Raw genomic sequence first — 16,340 nt, forward strand, 5'->3', positions numbered from 1 at the left:
TGGAAATGAAAGAGCGACTAGTTGTATCTACTGGAAATTATAAAAGAGGATCTCAGAGAGAGAGAGAGATGGTTTGATGGGGTTGCAATCTAAACTATAATATCCTGTGCATTAGATAGTATAGTTTGAACAAAGGGTTTTATATGCCTTTACATTCACTCTCAATTATATCATAATACCTCTCAAAGCTTTCCTGATTTCCTGTTGAGGGTTAAATGTTGATCAACAGGTTCAATAAACAAGAGATATTACCTGTTAAGCTACTAGTTGTTATTTCATATACCAAACTATATGTTACAAGTCAGTAACACAGTCTAATACAATTCCTGCGAAGATGAAATATATATTATCTCACAAGTGTTTCAAAAATGGATGATTCTTCATTACATTTTATCTTTAACCTACTTCATTGGATAATGCATACAAAATAAAATAAAATAAATAAATGGGGGCACTCATATACAAACAAATAGTGGGATAATACATTCCAGTAGGCCATATGTTCCTTGGAGGGTGATGAATGGATGATGATATACTGGTAGGTACTTGATCGCTCTCCTCCAGAATTCACACATAGTTGAACATGTTACCTCCGTCAGCCGCCCAGATTCCTGAGAATAAATACTAGTTGGTGAAAATTATGAGCAAACATGGACACGAGTACCATATTCTCTCGTGTACAGAATGTAGATGTTGTACTGAAAATCTAAGCTCACCGAGACTATTATTATTACTTGCTAAAATTGACATGGTCAACATGAATCTTGCAATACATTAAAAAACTTAAATATGATGCCAGTATGCATGCCCAAATTCAATACATCAACTAGAGTAATGTTGAAATTACCATATCTGTGAAGATAGGAAAATGCAGTTAGGATTAGCCTGACCACAAGCTCATTGCTGTGAAGCTTGTCGTTAGCTGGAGAACTCTAACGATATGACGGTCAATCCGGAAAACAGATGAACTGCTTGGCCGAACCACTGATGAACAACCTCAGTCATATGTTCGTCCAGCTCGTCAACCAGTCTCAAAGAAACGTGCCACTGCTGAATAAAGCTGCCCCTCTTCAAATGGTTTTGACACATAATCATCCATCCCGCACTTCATGCACTCTTCATTTGAAGCCTGAATCACATCAGCCGTCATAGCCAATATTGGTGTGTGCCAATGAGCTACATTCCCAAACATTTCTATCGATACTTCCCCTAATGTAATTTTCTCATTAACTTCACTCTCTACAAAGCGGATTTGTCGTGTCGCTTCAAACCTGCATAATTGCAGATAGAGTATAAGAATAAAACCCATACACAGGACAAGATTTATTTAATGGAAAGCATGCCATATGAGATGCTAAAATTAAGGGCACTCCCACTTTTATGAACCCATTGTAAACTTCATGGTAATTTGGCATAAAATCCTTTCAATAAAAAAAAAAGAGAGAATAATTACAATAAAAGTTGCAGCGTTCAAACTAGAGTCAAACAAAAATTTATAACAGTGACTAGGTGGAGGTCCGACTGATTAATATGCTGCCCAACTGAAACATTCTCTATTACCTATATTCAACAAGTTCTTATCAATAGAGATTAAGTGACTATCACAAACAACTCGGGCGAGAGACCAATAAAAGATAGATTTTGGATTGAGAATTTTAGGTGATAGGCTGACCGTTTGCCCTGGGAAACTCAAGCAAGGTCCCCAACAGGTACTGTAGACAATTTCAAGGTCCTCACTTTTGTCTGATGTGTACACATCTAGATCCCTTTGCAGTAAAAAATTAAATAGGAAATTTTTGGAGTAAAGAACAGAAAGATTGATTACCCATCCATTTCTGGCATCTGGAGATCCATAAAGCAAGCATCAAAGTTATGTGGTGGCTTAAGCATTGCTAAAGCAGCCTTGCCGCTCTCCACACAGGTCACAATTGCTCCATACTTCACTAGAGCACCTTCTGCCACTCTTCTATTAACTACATTGTCATCCACCACCAAAATGTGCTTTTCTCTTAGTAAATTCCCAAGAGAAGATGCTTTTTTTCTGTGTATTTGCCTCTTCATACCACTTCCAAATACGTCTTGGAAGCAGGCAACTAAGACACTTAACCGAAGAGGCTTACTCAGTACATCATCTACGAGCCCAGCAGATTTGAGCTCACTGCGTCTATTGGGGCAAATGGAGGTAGCCACAAGAAAAATCTTAGGAAGATTTAGGGGGATCTCTGTCCTGCTGTTTTGCCCATGATCTTTGAGTGAATGATGGAAAAAGAGAGCATTTTTTTCATCCCAAACATCTTTATCAATAAGGACCATGGCCAAATTTGTTGACACACTGCAAACCAATCAATAAAAAATGTGTTAGCAAATTCAAGCATGGACTGCACAGTAAAATTTTAAGTAATCTTTATAATTAAATTTACCGATGATGAGCTCATTCCTTTTTCTTAATTTTGTGATAAGGCAGATAATAAACCTTTATTTAGACAGTAGACAGTCCAAGATATCGGCTCTGACTAGAAAAAACTATTTGATGTAATGGGTCCAGCTCATGAAACAAAAAAGTTCAAAAGAAGCAGCCAATGCTAAAAATAGTTAGGATTCAGGAAGTAAAATCTACCTTGTGTCACAAGCATTTGATAGATAAGAACATGCTGATTTCAGACTGAAAGCTATATCCGTGGATATCCCTAACCTCTGCAGATGATATCTAGTGACCTCGGCTCGGATGGTTCTTTTATCAATTACCAATGCTCTAAATCCTTGGAACTCTGAAACAGCTGTGTCATATTGTTGCCACTTTGTATCCAGAGAACTTGTTTCTCCTCTTCTGAAAGGTCCGGCAAATGAAAAAGTACTGCCAATGCCAGGTTCACTCACAAACCCTATCTCACCGCCCATGAGATCCACCAAACATTTGCATATACTCAATCCTATTCCAGTCCCACCATGTGTTCGTGAAGTGGAACTGTCTGCCTGCATGAAAGGTGTGAAGATGCGGCTTTGCGCATCAAGAGGAATTCCTACACCTGTATCCTCAACGGTTACTAGTAATCTGATCACTTCGGGTTCCTCCATTGGATTTCTACTGCTTAGCTTTTTAAAATGATCCCAGCTTTTCTGTCTATCAACCACACGATACCCACTCAATGAATTATAAGTTTTGTCAGAGTTGTCTTGAACAGAACATAAGCCTTGTCTCAGGACTTCATCCATGCTATCTGGGGTGCCCCTCACTTCATCTTCCAGATGCACCGAAACAAATATATGTCCTTGGTCACGAGTGAACTGCAGTTTAAATATGTAAAAAGTTAACAGACCAACATTATCCAACCAGTAAAATGATCCTTAAAGATGCATTAACATGTATAAAAGAACTATAAAAAATGACCATCTGATTGGCATGCTTGTAGCACAAGTTTAATACGTGGAAATGCATGGAGAACATAATCTCAGTCAAAGGGGCAGTTTGATAGAACATCGTTGTATAAGAGATAAGAGAAGCCAGTCTCCAGTTGCATTGGAAGAGTATTTGGAGGAGTAAGGTGTCTTCCAAAGTTGCTTTTTTCGTTTGGACTGTCTCTTGGGAAAATCTCGACTATGGACAATTTGAAGAAGTGAGGACTTATTGTTATAGATTGGTGCTATATGTGTAAGAAGAATGGTGAATCTGTGGATCGGTTATTATTACATTGCAAAGTGGCAAGGGCACTATGGGATGAGATATTTAGTAGGACAAAACTTGCATGGGTGATGATGCCTAGGAGATTGGTGGATCTTCTAACTTGTTGCAATGGTCTTCAAGGCAGTCCTTATGTGACTGCTGCATGGAGAATGATTCCTTTGTCTTATGTGGTGTATTTGACTGGAAAGGAATGAGAAGAGCCTTGAAGATAGGGAGCGCTCTTTGGATGAACTTAGAAATCTCTTCTTACACACTTTATTTCTTTGGTTTTCTGCTGTATACTCAACAGAACTAGGTGTTTTCTTTTGTATAATTCCTGTGTACTTGGGCAATGCCTTTTCTTATGTTTCAATAAAAATTTATTTTACCTATAAAAAAACAAGAGAAGCCACTCTCAAGACTTCTTCAGTACGCTTTGCCAGTGAATGGCAGCAAACCTTTGTCTCTCTAGTTTTAAACTGCAGTTCACTCCTGACAACGGACATAATCTCAATGAAAGGGGCAGTTTGATAGAATGGTGTTGTATAAGAGATTAGAGAAGCCACACTCAAGACTTCTTCAATATGCTTTACCAGTGGATGGCAGCAAACCTTTATTTCTCTAGTTTTACTTTGCAGGATTCCCTCCCTCTCTCTCACACACACACTAGGTGAATCTGTTGTATACCTCCAAGTACTTTGAATATGCCTTCCTCTATTATGGATAAATAAAAAATACAACAATTCCATATGACAGTAGGGCTCAACTTACATATGTTGCGTAATTTCCCTAAGGACTCAACTCACATATGTTGAAAAATAACAACTAACCTTAATTGAGTTTCCTACAAGATTTGTGATAATCTGCCTGAATCGTCCAGGATCACCAATGATGACTTCAGGTACTTGATTCGAGACATAAACCGCCAACTTTTCTCGCCCAAAAGAACACCAACATTCAAGTTGACATAAGAACTGATATCAACAAGAACAGCAAAAGAGTTTAAAAGAAAATAACTTGATTTTACCTCGATCCCTTTTTCATTAGATTTTCCGGAGAAAAGTGACAAAACATTGTCAAGAACAGAACGCAGATCAAAAGGTACAGCTTCAAGCTCAAGCCTGCCTGATTCTATCTTAGCGCGATCAAGAACCTCATTTATCAGTGATATTAGATCTTTCCCACTATTATGAGCAGTCTGTGCATAATCCAGTTGAGTTGCATTAAGTTCAGTGTCCATCAGCATCTGCAGCATACCTGTAATATGATTGTAAATAGTATCTTGTTAGTTAATCCTTTGGGAGTTGCATATCATATTCTGTAATTAAAAGACTCATTATACCTAAAACACCATTCATTGGAGTCCTGATCTCATGGGAAACAGTCGCAAGAAACTGCAGAGGAGAGAAAACTTCAGTGACATGATCACTCGAAGGTACATTTCGTAAGAAATAAACTAATAAAGAGAAGGAACAAAATGAAAAAAGAAAAGAGAAAATCATGATGTTATTATCTAAAGCTGTGAATGCAAAAAATTATGTACTATGAGAAACACAACTTATCAAAAAAAAAAAACTGAGAAACATAGGGAGTAGTCATCTGTCAGTATTTCTCAAGCCCAAAAAGCTTACCAAAAAGAACTAAAGAAGATCAGAAATAAAATGCACCTGAGATTTTGCCACATCTGCAGCTTCAGCACGAACTTTGAGTTCCTCCATCTTGCGATAGTCATCCTCCACTTTCGCAATTCGACTTATGGCAGCATAAAAGATATGTCCGACAAGCAAAGTGATAACTAGGAGTCCCAATGATGCATTTATTGCCGTCCACGGTAACGGAGGTTTCTGTTTGAACCTGCAACCAGAGGAACATAATTAGAGCTTAAAAAAATAAGTGATTCCACATCATTCCACATCAAGGGCTGATATGAAGACAATAACTTGAGGAGCTAACCTGCAATGCATCTCATGCTTCCGGAGTGGATCCCCAAAATCAAGGTTACTAATGTGCAATAGGCCAGTATCAGTGATGTCAGGACCATACATGTTGATGGGAGAAGATTTATTGGTTGTATCATAAACATTCACAACGATCATTTGCTTGCTGGCAAGTTGGTGCAGAAGCTTCTCCACCAGTGATGGGACATCATATGAAGCACCCAGATACCTTTATACAAAATGAGTCCCAGAATAAGAGTCAATTCTGGCTCAATGGTATAAGATTGTATACTTCACAACAAGGCATACATGAGTTCTAGGCCACCAGAATAAAGAAAATACTGGGAGAGAATTACCCCACAGTAGCTTCAATATGTTGCTCCGATGTAGCATCTGAAGGGAGGTCAGTGTTGTATACAGCAAATGTGAGAACAACGCCAAGGTGATTGGATTTCAATAGCTTGAAAGGAGATGTAAGCACTCCCTTTCCAGTTGCCCTTGCACGCAAGATGTTCTCACGATCTTCCTATTTTACAGTATAAGATCTTAAAGAGATGTGTGATCTTAAAGATGTGCCTAAACATAAATCGTGACCTTGAAGTGGTGCGCCTAAACATCAATCATATTGAAGTACTTGTAATCTTGACCCATAATGACACATTGAGATTAAAATCTCAAATGGGAGATCTGCTTTGAAAGCACGTGGCTGCATAAAGTTCTTCATTACTGGACCACTATAAGTAGCCCCATAAAAATCAAACCTGATTATGCATATGTGATGGTTGCCTAACTTTGACTGATGACATCCTAAGCACACTGACAAACAACACGGCATTAAATGAATGTTTTAAATTCCTCCTATAAACATTTTTCTTATATCAAAGTACTGCAAACGGTTTCAATCATCAACTTGGTCAATGTCCAAGTCAATCAAATCAATCAGGATAAGCTCCATTACGTGGAAGTTTATCCATTGGCAGCTCTATACCACATCAATTTGAAGGAGACTTAAGATTTTTTGCAGGGCAAAAATTGTGAATACAAGTCTGAGTGAGTGTCTTGCTTAATTAAGTGGAAAGTAGTAAACCAATATGGGAACATCATTAGCTCAATGAAGCACACCTTTCCAGACATCATGTCAATAGAGACAATATGGGAGACCGTTTCTTGAGAAAATATTACAGGTGCATATTCATCTTGAACAGGTGAAGGATCCAAATTTTCTGGAATACAATCTTGGACTAAAGTCTGGTCCTCTGTTTCCATTTTCTTGATCGTCCATCCGTGCTGCTTCTCAAATTGCCCCCTGTCTGAGTGAGGAACTTTCAAAGCATAAGCAACACCACTAGTAAGTGGTCTCTCAAAAGCTGTTCTCTCGGTATATTCACCAAATGTTTTCTGTAATAAAAGAGAAAACTCCAAAGTGAACGTCACGTGACAGCATACTAATTCGTGAGTTAATGACTTGTTTCTTACATCAAAGCTGAATTCTCAAATAAATAAATTCAACACTTCACAAAGATTTCATCCTTTCAGCAAGGTTTTGCATGACTATATGCCCATGATCACACAAGGAAAAGATAGCCATTAGCATGATTTTTTCTTTTCCAATCATGGACTATTATCCACATTGCACATTACAACTACAGTTCAAGAAACTATACCATTGGACTCTTAGTTAATACTTGAGGGTAACTTTGTAAAGGAAGCAACTGTTATGTACAGAGGATTGAATATGATTGTAATCATTGACATACGCTTGTAAATATAATTTTTTTTTTTGATCGGTAAACAGATTTTTATTGATCAAAAGGGAGACATAGAGTGTCCAAGTACACGGGACATATACATGAACACGTTCACAATGTCTATCTTAGAGATACAAGAAACTCATGAAAAGACCTGCCATGAAAATCAATTACAATCGACCAATGGAGTAAAGTATTGAAAAACAGAATTCTAAGCTCTTCCATTGATCTTTCTTGATCTTCAAAGCATCTTGCATTCCGCTCCCTCCAAATGCACCACCATAGACAAATAGGTAGCATCTTCCATATGGATGCAATTTGAGTGTTGCCCCTAATACCTCCCCAAGAGGCTAGAAAATCAGACACCCTTTCCGGCATCACCCACGCTAACCCCACCCGTGCTAAGACATCTGTCCATAAAGACATGGCAACCTCACAATGTAGTAATAGATGGTCAACGGACTCACCACTCTTCTTACACATGTAACACCAATTTATAGCGATAATGCCACGTTTCCTTAGGTTATCTATGGTAAGAATCTTCCCCAAAGATGCTGTCCATACAAAAAAAGCTGCCTTTAGCGGTGCCTTTGTCTTCCAAATGCTTTTCCATGGGAACGGGATTGAGTTGTGCAAGTTTAAGGAATGGTAGAAAGAGCGAGCCGTGAACACTCCCTTCTTAGATGGACGCCAACATAACTTGTCTTCTCCTTCCCCCGACACACTAGTGGAATACACAAAATCAAAAAAAGCCGAAAGGTCGTCCATCTCCCAATCTTGTGCATCTCTATGAAAAGTGAGGTTCCATTGGGAAGAGCCATGGGAAGAGATAATCAGATCTGCGATAGAAGCTTCTTTCCTTCTTGCTAGGCTATAAACTTGTGGATAAACATCCTTGAGTGCCCGATCACCACACCATAAGTCATGCCAAAACTTTACCTTAGATCCGTTGCCGACTTTGAAGCAAGTAAGCGTTGCATATGTGTCCCACCCTCTTCTAATGTGTTTCCAAAGCCCAACTCCATGAGGTCCACTCACTGCATTAGAACACCACCCTCCCCACGATTCCCCATGCTTCAACGCAATAACGGTTCGCCACAAGGCATCCCGTTCTTGGTGATATCTCCATAACCATTTGCCAAGCAAGGCTTGATTGAAAGTTCTCAAATTCCGTATACCCAAACCTCCTTCCTTGATAGGGGAACAAATTGTGGCCCATTTCACCAAGTGAAATTTAAACTCATCTTTGATCCCTCCCCATAGGAAATCACGTTGAATTTTCTCCATGCGATGAGCCACCTTAGCAGGGAGCGGAAATAAGGAAAGGAAATATGTTGGTAAGTTAGACAGAGTGCTTTTTATGAGAGTCACCCGGCCCCCTTTAGATAAGTACATCCTCTTCCAACCAGCTAGTTTCCTCTCCATTTTTTCTATTACAACATCCCAAATAGATTTCGTTTTGAACGCCGCGCCTAATGGAAGACCAAGATATTTCATGGGCAGCTGAGTTATCTTACCCTCCAAGATGGATGCCAGACTCTCCACATTGGGTACATGTCCCACTGGTACTACCTCTGATTTAGCCAAGTTCACCTTCAAGCCTGACACAGCTTCAAAGCATAATAAAAGAGCTCTCAAAGCTCGGATTTGCTCCCGTCTGGCCTCACAAAAGATTAGTGTATCATCGGCAAACAAAAGGTGAGTGATGTTAAGCAAACCTGAACTTGCCTCTCCCACTGAGAATCCTGATATGAATCCTCCCTCTACCGCCCCTAAAATCATCTTGCTGAAAGCTTCCATCACAAAAACAAAGAGAAGAGGAGAAAGAGGGTCTCCTTGTCGCAAACCTCGAGAGCTCTTAAAAAAACCTTTGGATGTGCCATTCACCAAAACAGAGAAACAAGGCGTGGAAATACAATGAAGGATCCAGGAACACCATTTAGAGCCAAAGCCGCATCTTTCCAACATATAAATTAAGAAACTCCAGTTGACGTGATCGTAAGCTTTCTCCATGTCTAACTTACAAAGGAGTCCCGGCTCTCCTGATTTAATACGACTCTCCAGACATTCGTTGGCTATAAGCACCGAGTCAAGGATTTGCCTACCTTGAACAAATGCATTTTGAGGCTTCGAAATCAAGCCTTCCATCACCTTACTCATTCTGTTCGCCAATACTTTGGATAAAATTTTGTATAGCCCACCCACCAAACTAATGGGACGAAAATCTTTCACTTCTACAGCTCCGGGCTTTTTAGGAATGAGTGCTAAGAATGTACTATTAAGGCTTCTCTCAAAACGCCCACTTCTATGAAATTCATGAAAAACCTCCATAATATCATCTTTAAGCACATCCCAACATGTCTGGAAGAACGCCATGGAGAAGCCATCGGGACCTGGGGCTTTATCACCCGCCATACCTTTAATCACCGACCTGACCTCTACCTCATCAAATGGCCTCTCGAGTCGTTCCGCAACCTGCGGGTCAAGAACATCAAACACCAACCCGTCGAGTCTTGGTCTCCACCCAAATTGTTCCGAAAATAACTTATCATAGTAATTGACAATGTGGTCTGAAATTTCGGTATGGTTGGAAGAGACCGCCCCATCTATCAACAAAGTATCTATAGCATTGTACCGCCTATGTGAGTTGGCCACTTGGTGAAAAAACTTGGTGCATCTATCCCCTTCCTTTAACCATAAAGCTCGTGATTTTTGACGCCACGATATTTCTTCCAAAAGAGACAACCGTTCAATTTCCGCAATCACTTGGAATTTGCGGGCCCGCTCGGATTCAGTGCAAACCCTCTCCTCTTCCACACCCTCCATGTTCTTAAGCTCCTCCATTAGAACAGATTTCTGACTGTCCACATTACCAAACTCTTGTATATTCCACTCCTTCAGGTCCTTTTTCAAAGACTTTAACTTGCAAGCCATTTTATAGCTAGCGTTACCATTAAAATGGTAAGAAGACCACCATTGTCTTATTCTGTCCAGAAAACCCTCCGACTTCAACCACATGTTCTCAAATTTGAAATGCCTTGGGCCTCTTCTGATGCCCCCACAATTCACAAGAATGGGGAAATGATCTGAATACAACCTGGGAAGTCTCTTCTGAATGAGATCTGGATATTGTGCCTCCCATTCCGGAGAGATTAAAAATCTATCTATCCTCGACCAAGATGGAAGTTCTCGATTGCTAGACCAGGTGAAGGAACCACCTGCAAGAGGAATATCTAGTAAATTCTGTTCGGAAATGAAGTTAGAAAAATCTACCATTGATGAGTTGAAACCCGAGCCACCTGATCTCTCGCTCGGGAAACGGGTGACGTTAAAATCACCTCCAATACACCAAGGTAAGTCCCATAAACTGTTAATACCGGCCAACTCATCCCATAGTAGCCTTCGAGACCGGTCAAGATTAGGACCATAGACGCCTGCAAAAGCCCACTGATAACCATCCCTTATGTTCTTAAACGAGCAAGCCACCACATAATCCCCCACGCAATCTTCCATTTTTTCCACCACTCGTTTGTCCCACATAACTAGTATGCCCCCGGAAGCTCCATTGGACGGTAAGTACAGCCATCCCACATGCATACCGCCCCACAAACTCCTGATAGTACGAAGAGAAATAAGTGCCAGTTTAGTTTCTTGTAGGCAAACAACGTCTACTTTCCAACTACGGAGAAGGGACCTAATAAGTAGTCGTTTATTCATGTCATTGATCCCTCTCACGTTCCAAGATAAGATTTTAGGCTTCATTAACAATATAGACGTCCCTCCCTTTTGCTCTATCTCTTCCCGAGGTTCCCTCCTTATTATCATAATTAATGGAGCATTGCAATCTTTTCAATTCTCTCTCCTTTTTAGCAGCCGACTTCAGTACCGTAGAACGACCAGCTTCCATGGCTACTAAGAGAGCCATGAATTGGTCTTCGTACCCTTCACATGAAATCCCCACCCAACCATGAAGCTCCTCTACTTTTTTTAGTACCCAATCTGAAGCTCGAGGTGCGATATGAGGTGGGAGCATCTGTAAGGGTGACGGGCTACCCATCTCCTCCTCTTCTCCACCCACAGAGTCCCCATAAATGCTCAGCTGACTGGTACTCATCTCCTTTCCAGCGACAGAATCTGCTCCCGCCAAGATAGTGAGTCTTGACCCACCCATAGTTGCGTCTGATTCAACCACTTCATCGGGACAACCTGTGACTGGTTCCGCAAGCTCCAACCACGTCATCGGGACTGTCTGTGTCTGGTTCGAAGACTTAGGCTCGAACACAGTAGCCAGAGCAACATCACGTATAAGTTCCGAACCTCCTATGGTCTTGTCGCTGCTCGCAAACGGCTCCTCTGACGTCGTCGACTTAGTCTGTGCGCCGATACTCTTCATCGTGACATTCTGTGCAGTATTCGGGCCATCGTGAGCACAGAGGCCGTCGTACATCTCTTCTACTTGCTCTGGTTCTGTACCCGCCGGCGATGCAACGTCCAACGTGGCCTCTGCAACCTTCGACGGAGTTGACTGCGTCGTTTCCGGCGACGGTGGCTCAGGCCCACTCATCGACGGGCCACCTGCGGCCTGCATCTTCTTCCTCCAGAAAGGGCCTCCTTGCCGTGCCCTCTTGGGCTGGGTTTCAGTATACAACACTTGGCCCTTCCCCTTAGGCCCACCATCCGTGTCCCCAAGGCCCAAATGGCAACCCGAGCCCACTCCTTCCAATCCATAACCCTCAACGCACCGTATCAACTCCCCAACTCTATTAGTTAGCTCCCCCAACGATTCCTGCACTTCACGTAACTCCTTCAGAAATTTTCCTTCTTTTAGTCCCATCACCCCTCTGCCATCACCTACTCCACACTGTGTTTCTGCCGAAAAGGGAGTTAATCCCTTTTGCAAGTCTCCCATCACATTGAGCTGCACAGTTCGAGGCACCTCCAGTGCCTCCTTGTACGACTTGGATGGCCAAGTTTTCACCCTCTCAGGCGATGGGTTTCTTCCCTGGACACCTACTCTGCCTATGTCCTTCAACACTGCCACCATCTTCCTCCACCCCATTCCTGCCTTGTCTTCAGGTATGAGAATGTAGCTCCTGCGTCCTCCCCCCCCATACACAGCCAAAGCCATATATGAGCCACGAGAGTTAGAGCAACGCTGGGCTGTAAGGCCTCTGTCGCCTTCCCGTCGAGCTGAGTAGAAGCCTTTGTTCTCAGCCTTCAAACACGCCTCCAGTGAGTTAGCCAACCAACTGATAGTCTCTAAACCCAACCATATGCAACTCACACCTTTCCATCCTTTCTCAGTAATGGACACCCTATCCCCAAGTCTTCTCACCTCAAAAACCTTTGACTCTATAGCTAAACAACTAAAAGAGTTCATTTTGCTAAACAAAAGGTAAACGAACCATTTGTAAATATAATTAAAGTAAAACAATTAATATACAAAGAAAACATTTAAGGAAGATGGGAATTTAACCTGATCAATTGCAGAAGGATGTTTTCCATGGTGAAAGGTAGAGACTAGAATAGCCAAGGCGTGAACATGGTTCATGCTCACATTGAATTGATCCTGCAACATCCGGGCTCGCTCATCACACATGTTGGCTAGTGTTTCCTCCCTCCTCAAAGCGATTCCTTCATTTAAGTACCAAAATAACCAAATTGACATAGTAATTCCAAGCAACACAAATACAAGCAGGAGCTTCTTCCTCCACTTCCCAGCACCTTTAGGAGGACTGTGCACTTGCTGTTGCTGCTTCTGCTGCTGGGCCACTGTAGGCTGATGAACAACCTTCTCCCTTTGGTTCCCCGACAATTTTAAGTGCAAGCCAAACATCGTGCAGCTCACTACAACTATGAGGAGTAACCAACTCACTTTAACAAACGTACAGAAACTTTCACAATGCTCTTTCTCACAGCCGGCCAGTGCCACCAATAGCAATACATTCTGGTTGAAGACAGAAAGATTTTTTTTTCTTCATATCATCATGCATGGATATAATCTTTTGCAATGTCGAAACATTTAACCATCTCAATTAGAATTCTGAATCAGAAAGTCTAAGAGGTATTATAATATAAATGAGAGTATACCTAAGACATACAAAGCCCTTGCTCAACCTTTCATATTTAAAGCACATTGTTTATGTATAAAAGTACATTAATGGCATGATCTTGTGAGCATAGCTCTACACCAAACCCTTGACTAGTTAACGTGATCCCCCCATCCCACCCCAAACTACTCTAAAAGGAAAAAAGGAAGTGAAAAAAATCTATTATTTTTTCACAACAAATTTTAATCTTGAAGCCTATCATATGGTATGCACTAAGTATATTGGTGGTATCCTCTTGTGTACTCAGTAGCCATACATATTACTCTCTCTAACTCTCTCGTCTAGGCACACGTGTGTAGGTTGATTATTAAGTCTAGACTTTATTGATATATCCTCCTTTTTTTTTATAAATAAGTCAAGACTCAATTGATAATCAGAAGACTGATATCCAAGTACATGAAAAGGTTTTAAAATTGTCAAGCATGAAGCATGAAGCATTCCATTTTACAACAACATGATCATACCTTTCCACAAATCTGATGATTGGCAGAAATTGGTGAAACTTTAGATGGCGAAATAAATGGTACATGTCGATCGTCTATTATAGACATTCCAAGCTTCCTGGAGATGAACTCATCTCTAGCAGGGCATTGGTCTCTATGTTCATCATTTTCTGCAACCCATATATGCTGCTTGTCAAACTCCTGCACCTCTGAACATGGTAAACTCAGAGCACAAGTAACACCATCACTTAAGAGCATTTTGGGCCCTAACTCTTTAGTACACCGTAGGGACGTTATCTGCAATGAATTGACTAGTGAGAGGAACTAAAATACAAAGCAAGTAAACAATGACTTCAAAACCATGCATCCTTTCCATCTAATAGTATCTTGTACATGCCTTGGGCCCTTTTTGTACATAGATAGGATCCCTAACCAAGTATATCATTATCAGAATGAAGAAACTATGCGGGCAGATCAATTCAGTCAAGAAATTGTTTGACCCTCCTAATATAGTCTGATTATAAACCTTTAAATTGATCTGTTCCTTCCTAATTGCAGATGTGTGAAGTTCATGTTTGGTCCTCATCCTTGGGTAAAATTATTAGGTACTTGGAGTACGGACGATGTGGTAGTCTCATCCTTTCACAACATGCCATCTAATTAATATTGCTTATGTAAAGTCACTATCTGTAACAAAAATTACACTTTCTAGTCACATGGCAGCTATTATATGTTATACTTACATTTCCTTACACCCCTTGTTCCGCATGATTTCCTTGATGCTCCTGACATTAACAAAAAAAACAAAGGCACCCCACTAATATCGAGGGCCCATGGCCCTCATTTAGGACGGAGAAAGGCCGTAGTTACATATCCCCGTGTAAATAAAAACACATTCCCAACTGTAAAATCAACATCCAAACTAAAAAACGTTAATAAAGCATTTACATCGTAGTTTAAAGTTCCTGGTATGATTTCTAATGCTTCCAAATTACTTCATCATATTCAGATGGCTGTAATTTTGAAGAAGAGCGGTAAAGGTGGGAAGAAAATCAACACTACACGTCCAAATAAAAGTTCCAATACGAAACAAGGTTCCACGAAGAGTAAAACTGTACATAAGCAAAGCCAGAAACATTTCAAGCTACAATAAGAAAATTGAGACCAAGACATGGAAGAGTCCAGAACTACTAAAGATGAAATCTAAGAGCTATAAACACAGTACCCGATCTGATTTAGGGAATAAGGACGCCAAAGCGTGAAGCTGGTTCCTGCTGACATTCAATTCCTGTAGGAAGATTTGAGCTTTTTCTTCACAGGAATCTGGATTATTCTTCTCCCTCAAAGTCCCACCATTTAAACTTGAGAAAAGCCATATGCTTCCTAAAGAAACAAGAATAAGCAAGAGAAACAGAAGCTTTCTTCTCCATTTTCTGACAGAATTTGGCCCCTGCAACGGCTCCTTTGCCTTCCTCAACTTGGAGCAGGCTGACAATCTTCCATTCAAGCCAGCGAGCTTGCAATTCAGAGACATCCTTGCCAAAGCCCACCTATGTACCTTCACAAAGAGCCTTGAAAGCTTGAGAAAGCCCCCAGCTCCGGCAGGACAAGTCATCAAAATCAGACCTCTTCAAGAAAACAGTGACAATTCCACAAGAAGGTGAAATTGCTGAAAATCGACCAGATTCTTCACCAAGCCCACTCGAATAAGCTCGAGAAAAAGGTGAAATTGCTGGAAACCCAATTCCTATATTAACAAAGCAGCTCCAACTATCCACATGTTTTGAAAAAAAAGTGATCCAACCTCTTTACATATGTCTTCCACTTCCCGGTGTCAATTATCTAGTACCAAGTTTTTTTCTCTACAATCAGTGAAGCATTAAAGCCGTTCGAAACCACACCCATCTTTTGAAAGACACCAAGCAGTAATAATCATGGCAAGCAAACAAGTTGAACCAAATCCAGTTGTCATTTTGACAGATCTGTGAGGAATCATCAGTGAGATAAGAAAAAACTTGGCCTCTTTCTATAACTGGTTTTTCTGCCTCCCACAGCACCGTATAGCCTAAAAGAAGCATCAAGAGTGAAACATTTTCAAAGCAGACCCATCATCAAGAGAATTTGGATTAAACCCAAGCTAAGTGGAATCAATGATCAGGCGGGGATAAAAAGTGAACCCATTTCTTTTCCATCTTTAACCCAACACACACACACACACTCGCTCTCTCTGTCTCTCTCTCTCTCTCCCCTCTGTTACTGTTCAGTTTGGTCTCCAGCGCTTGATATTGAGGTTAGCCGCATGATTATCTCATCATGTAGTGGGGAAGGTTAAGCAAAAGCAAACAAAACCCATGTCCAATATCTCACCAAAACCTTCGTAAATTAACTTACCAAGTTTCGAACGCATCATTTCTTATTTTAACGTTATGTGTTTATACTTA

At 40.8% G+C, this 16,340-nt stretch overlaps 1 protein-coding gene across 2 annotated transcripts; it reads right to left on the bottom strand.

Annotated features, from left to right (window-relative positions):
• Window positions 1-248: 248 nt before the first annotated feature.
• LOC109012626 (histidine kinase 2-like) lies at window positions 249-16,262 on the bottom strand. Of its 2 annotated transcripts, XM_018994350.2 has the most exons (15): window positions 15,125-15,226; window positions 14,643-14,801; window positions 13,921-14,196; window positions 12,823-13,293; window positions 6,721-6,996; window positions 5,955-6,124; window positions 5,615-5,827; window positions 5,329-5,515; window positions 5,004-5,055; window positions 4,689-4,918; window positions 4,492-4,590; window positions 2,618-3,285; window positions 1,826-2,332; window positions 848-1,271; window positions 249-611 (listed from the first exon to the last, which is right to left on the bottom strand). In XM_018994350.2, the coding sequence occupies exons 3-14, from the start codon at window positions 14,155-14,157 to the stop codon at window positions 1,022-1,024; spliced, it is 3,360 nt and encodes a 1,119-aa protein (XP_018849895.1). In that variant the 5' UTR covers window positions 14,158-14,196; window positions 14,643-14,801; window positions 15,125-15,226; the 3' UTR covers window positions 249-611; window positions 848-1,021. The 2 variants fall into 2 exon arrangements, with proteins under 2 accessions (XP_018849895.1, XP_018849894.1); XM_018994349.2 differs by lacking the exon at window positions 14,643-14,801 and having other exon boundaries at window positions 15,125-16,262.
• Between the last annotated feature and the right edge of the window lie 78 nt (window positions 16,263-16,340).

Source organism: Juglans regia, chromosome 1, assembly GCF_001411555.2.
Source record: "Juglans regia cultivar Chandler chromosome 1, Walnut 2.0, whole genome shotgun sequence".
Classification (NCBI taxonomy): Eukaryota; Viridiplantae; Streptophyta; class Magnoliopsida; order Fagales; family Juglandaceae; genus Juglans; species Juglans regia.

What these genes read in the sequence shown, in the direction of transcription:
- LOC109012626 (XM_018994349.2), bottom strand. Translation starts at nt 15,514, where the DNA reads ATGACTTGTCCTGCCGGAGCTGGGGGCTTTCTCAAGCTTTCAAGGCTC. An exon ending in CAGATGTGGCAAAATCTCAG is followed by an intron (nt 5,056 to 5,328) that starts GTGCATTTTATT and finishes TCTCCTCTGCAG; the next exon opens with TTTCTTGCGACTGTTTCCCA. An exon ending in TCAAATGCTTGTGACACAAG is followed by an intron (nt 2,333 to 2,617) that starts GTAGATTTTACT and finishes ATTGGTTTGCAG; the next exon opens with TGTGTCAACAAATTTGGCCA.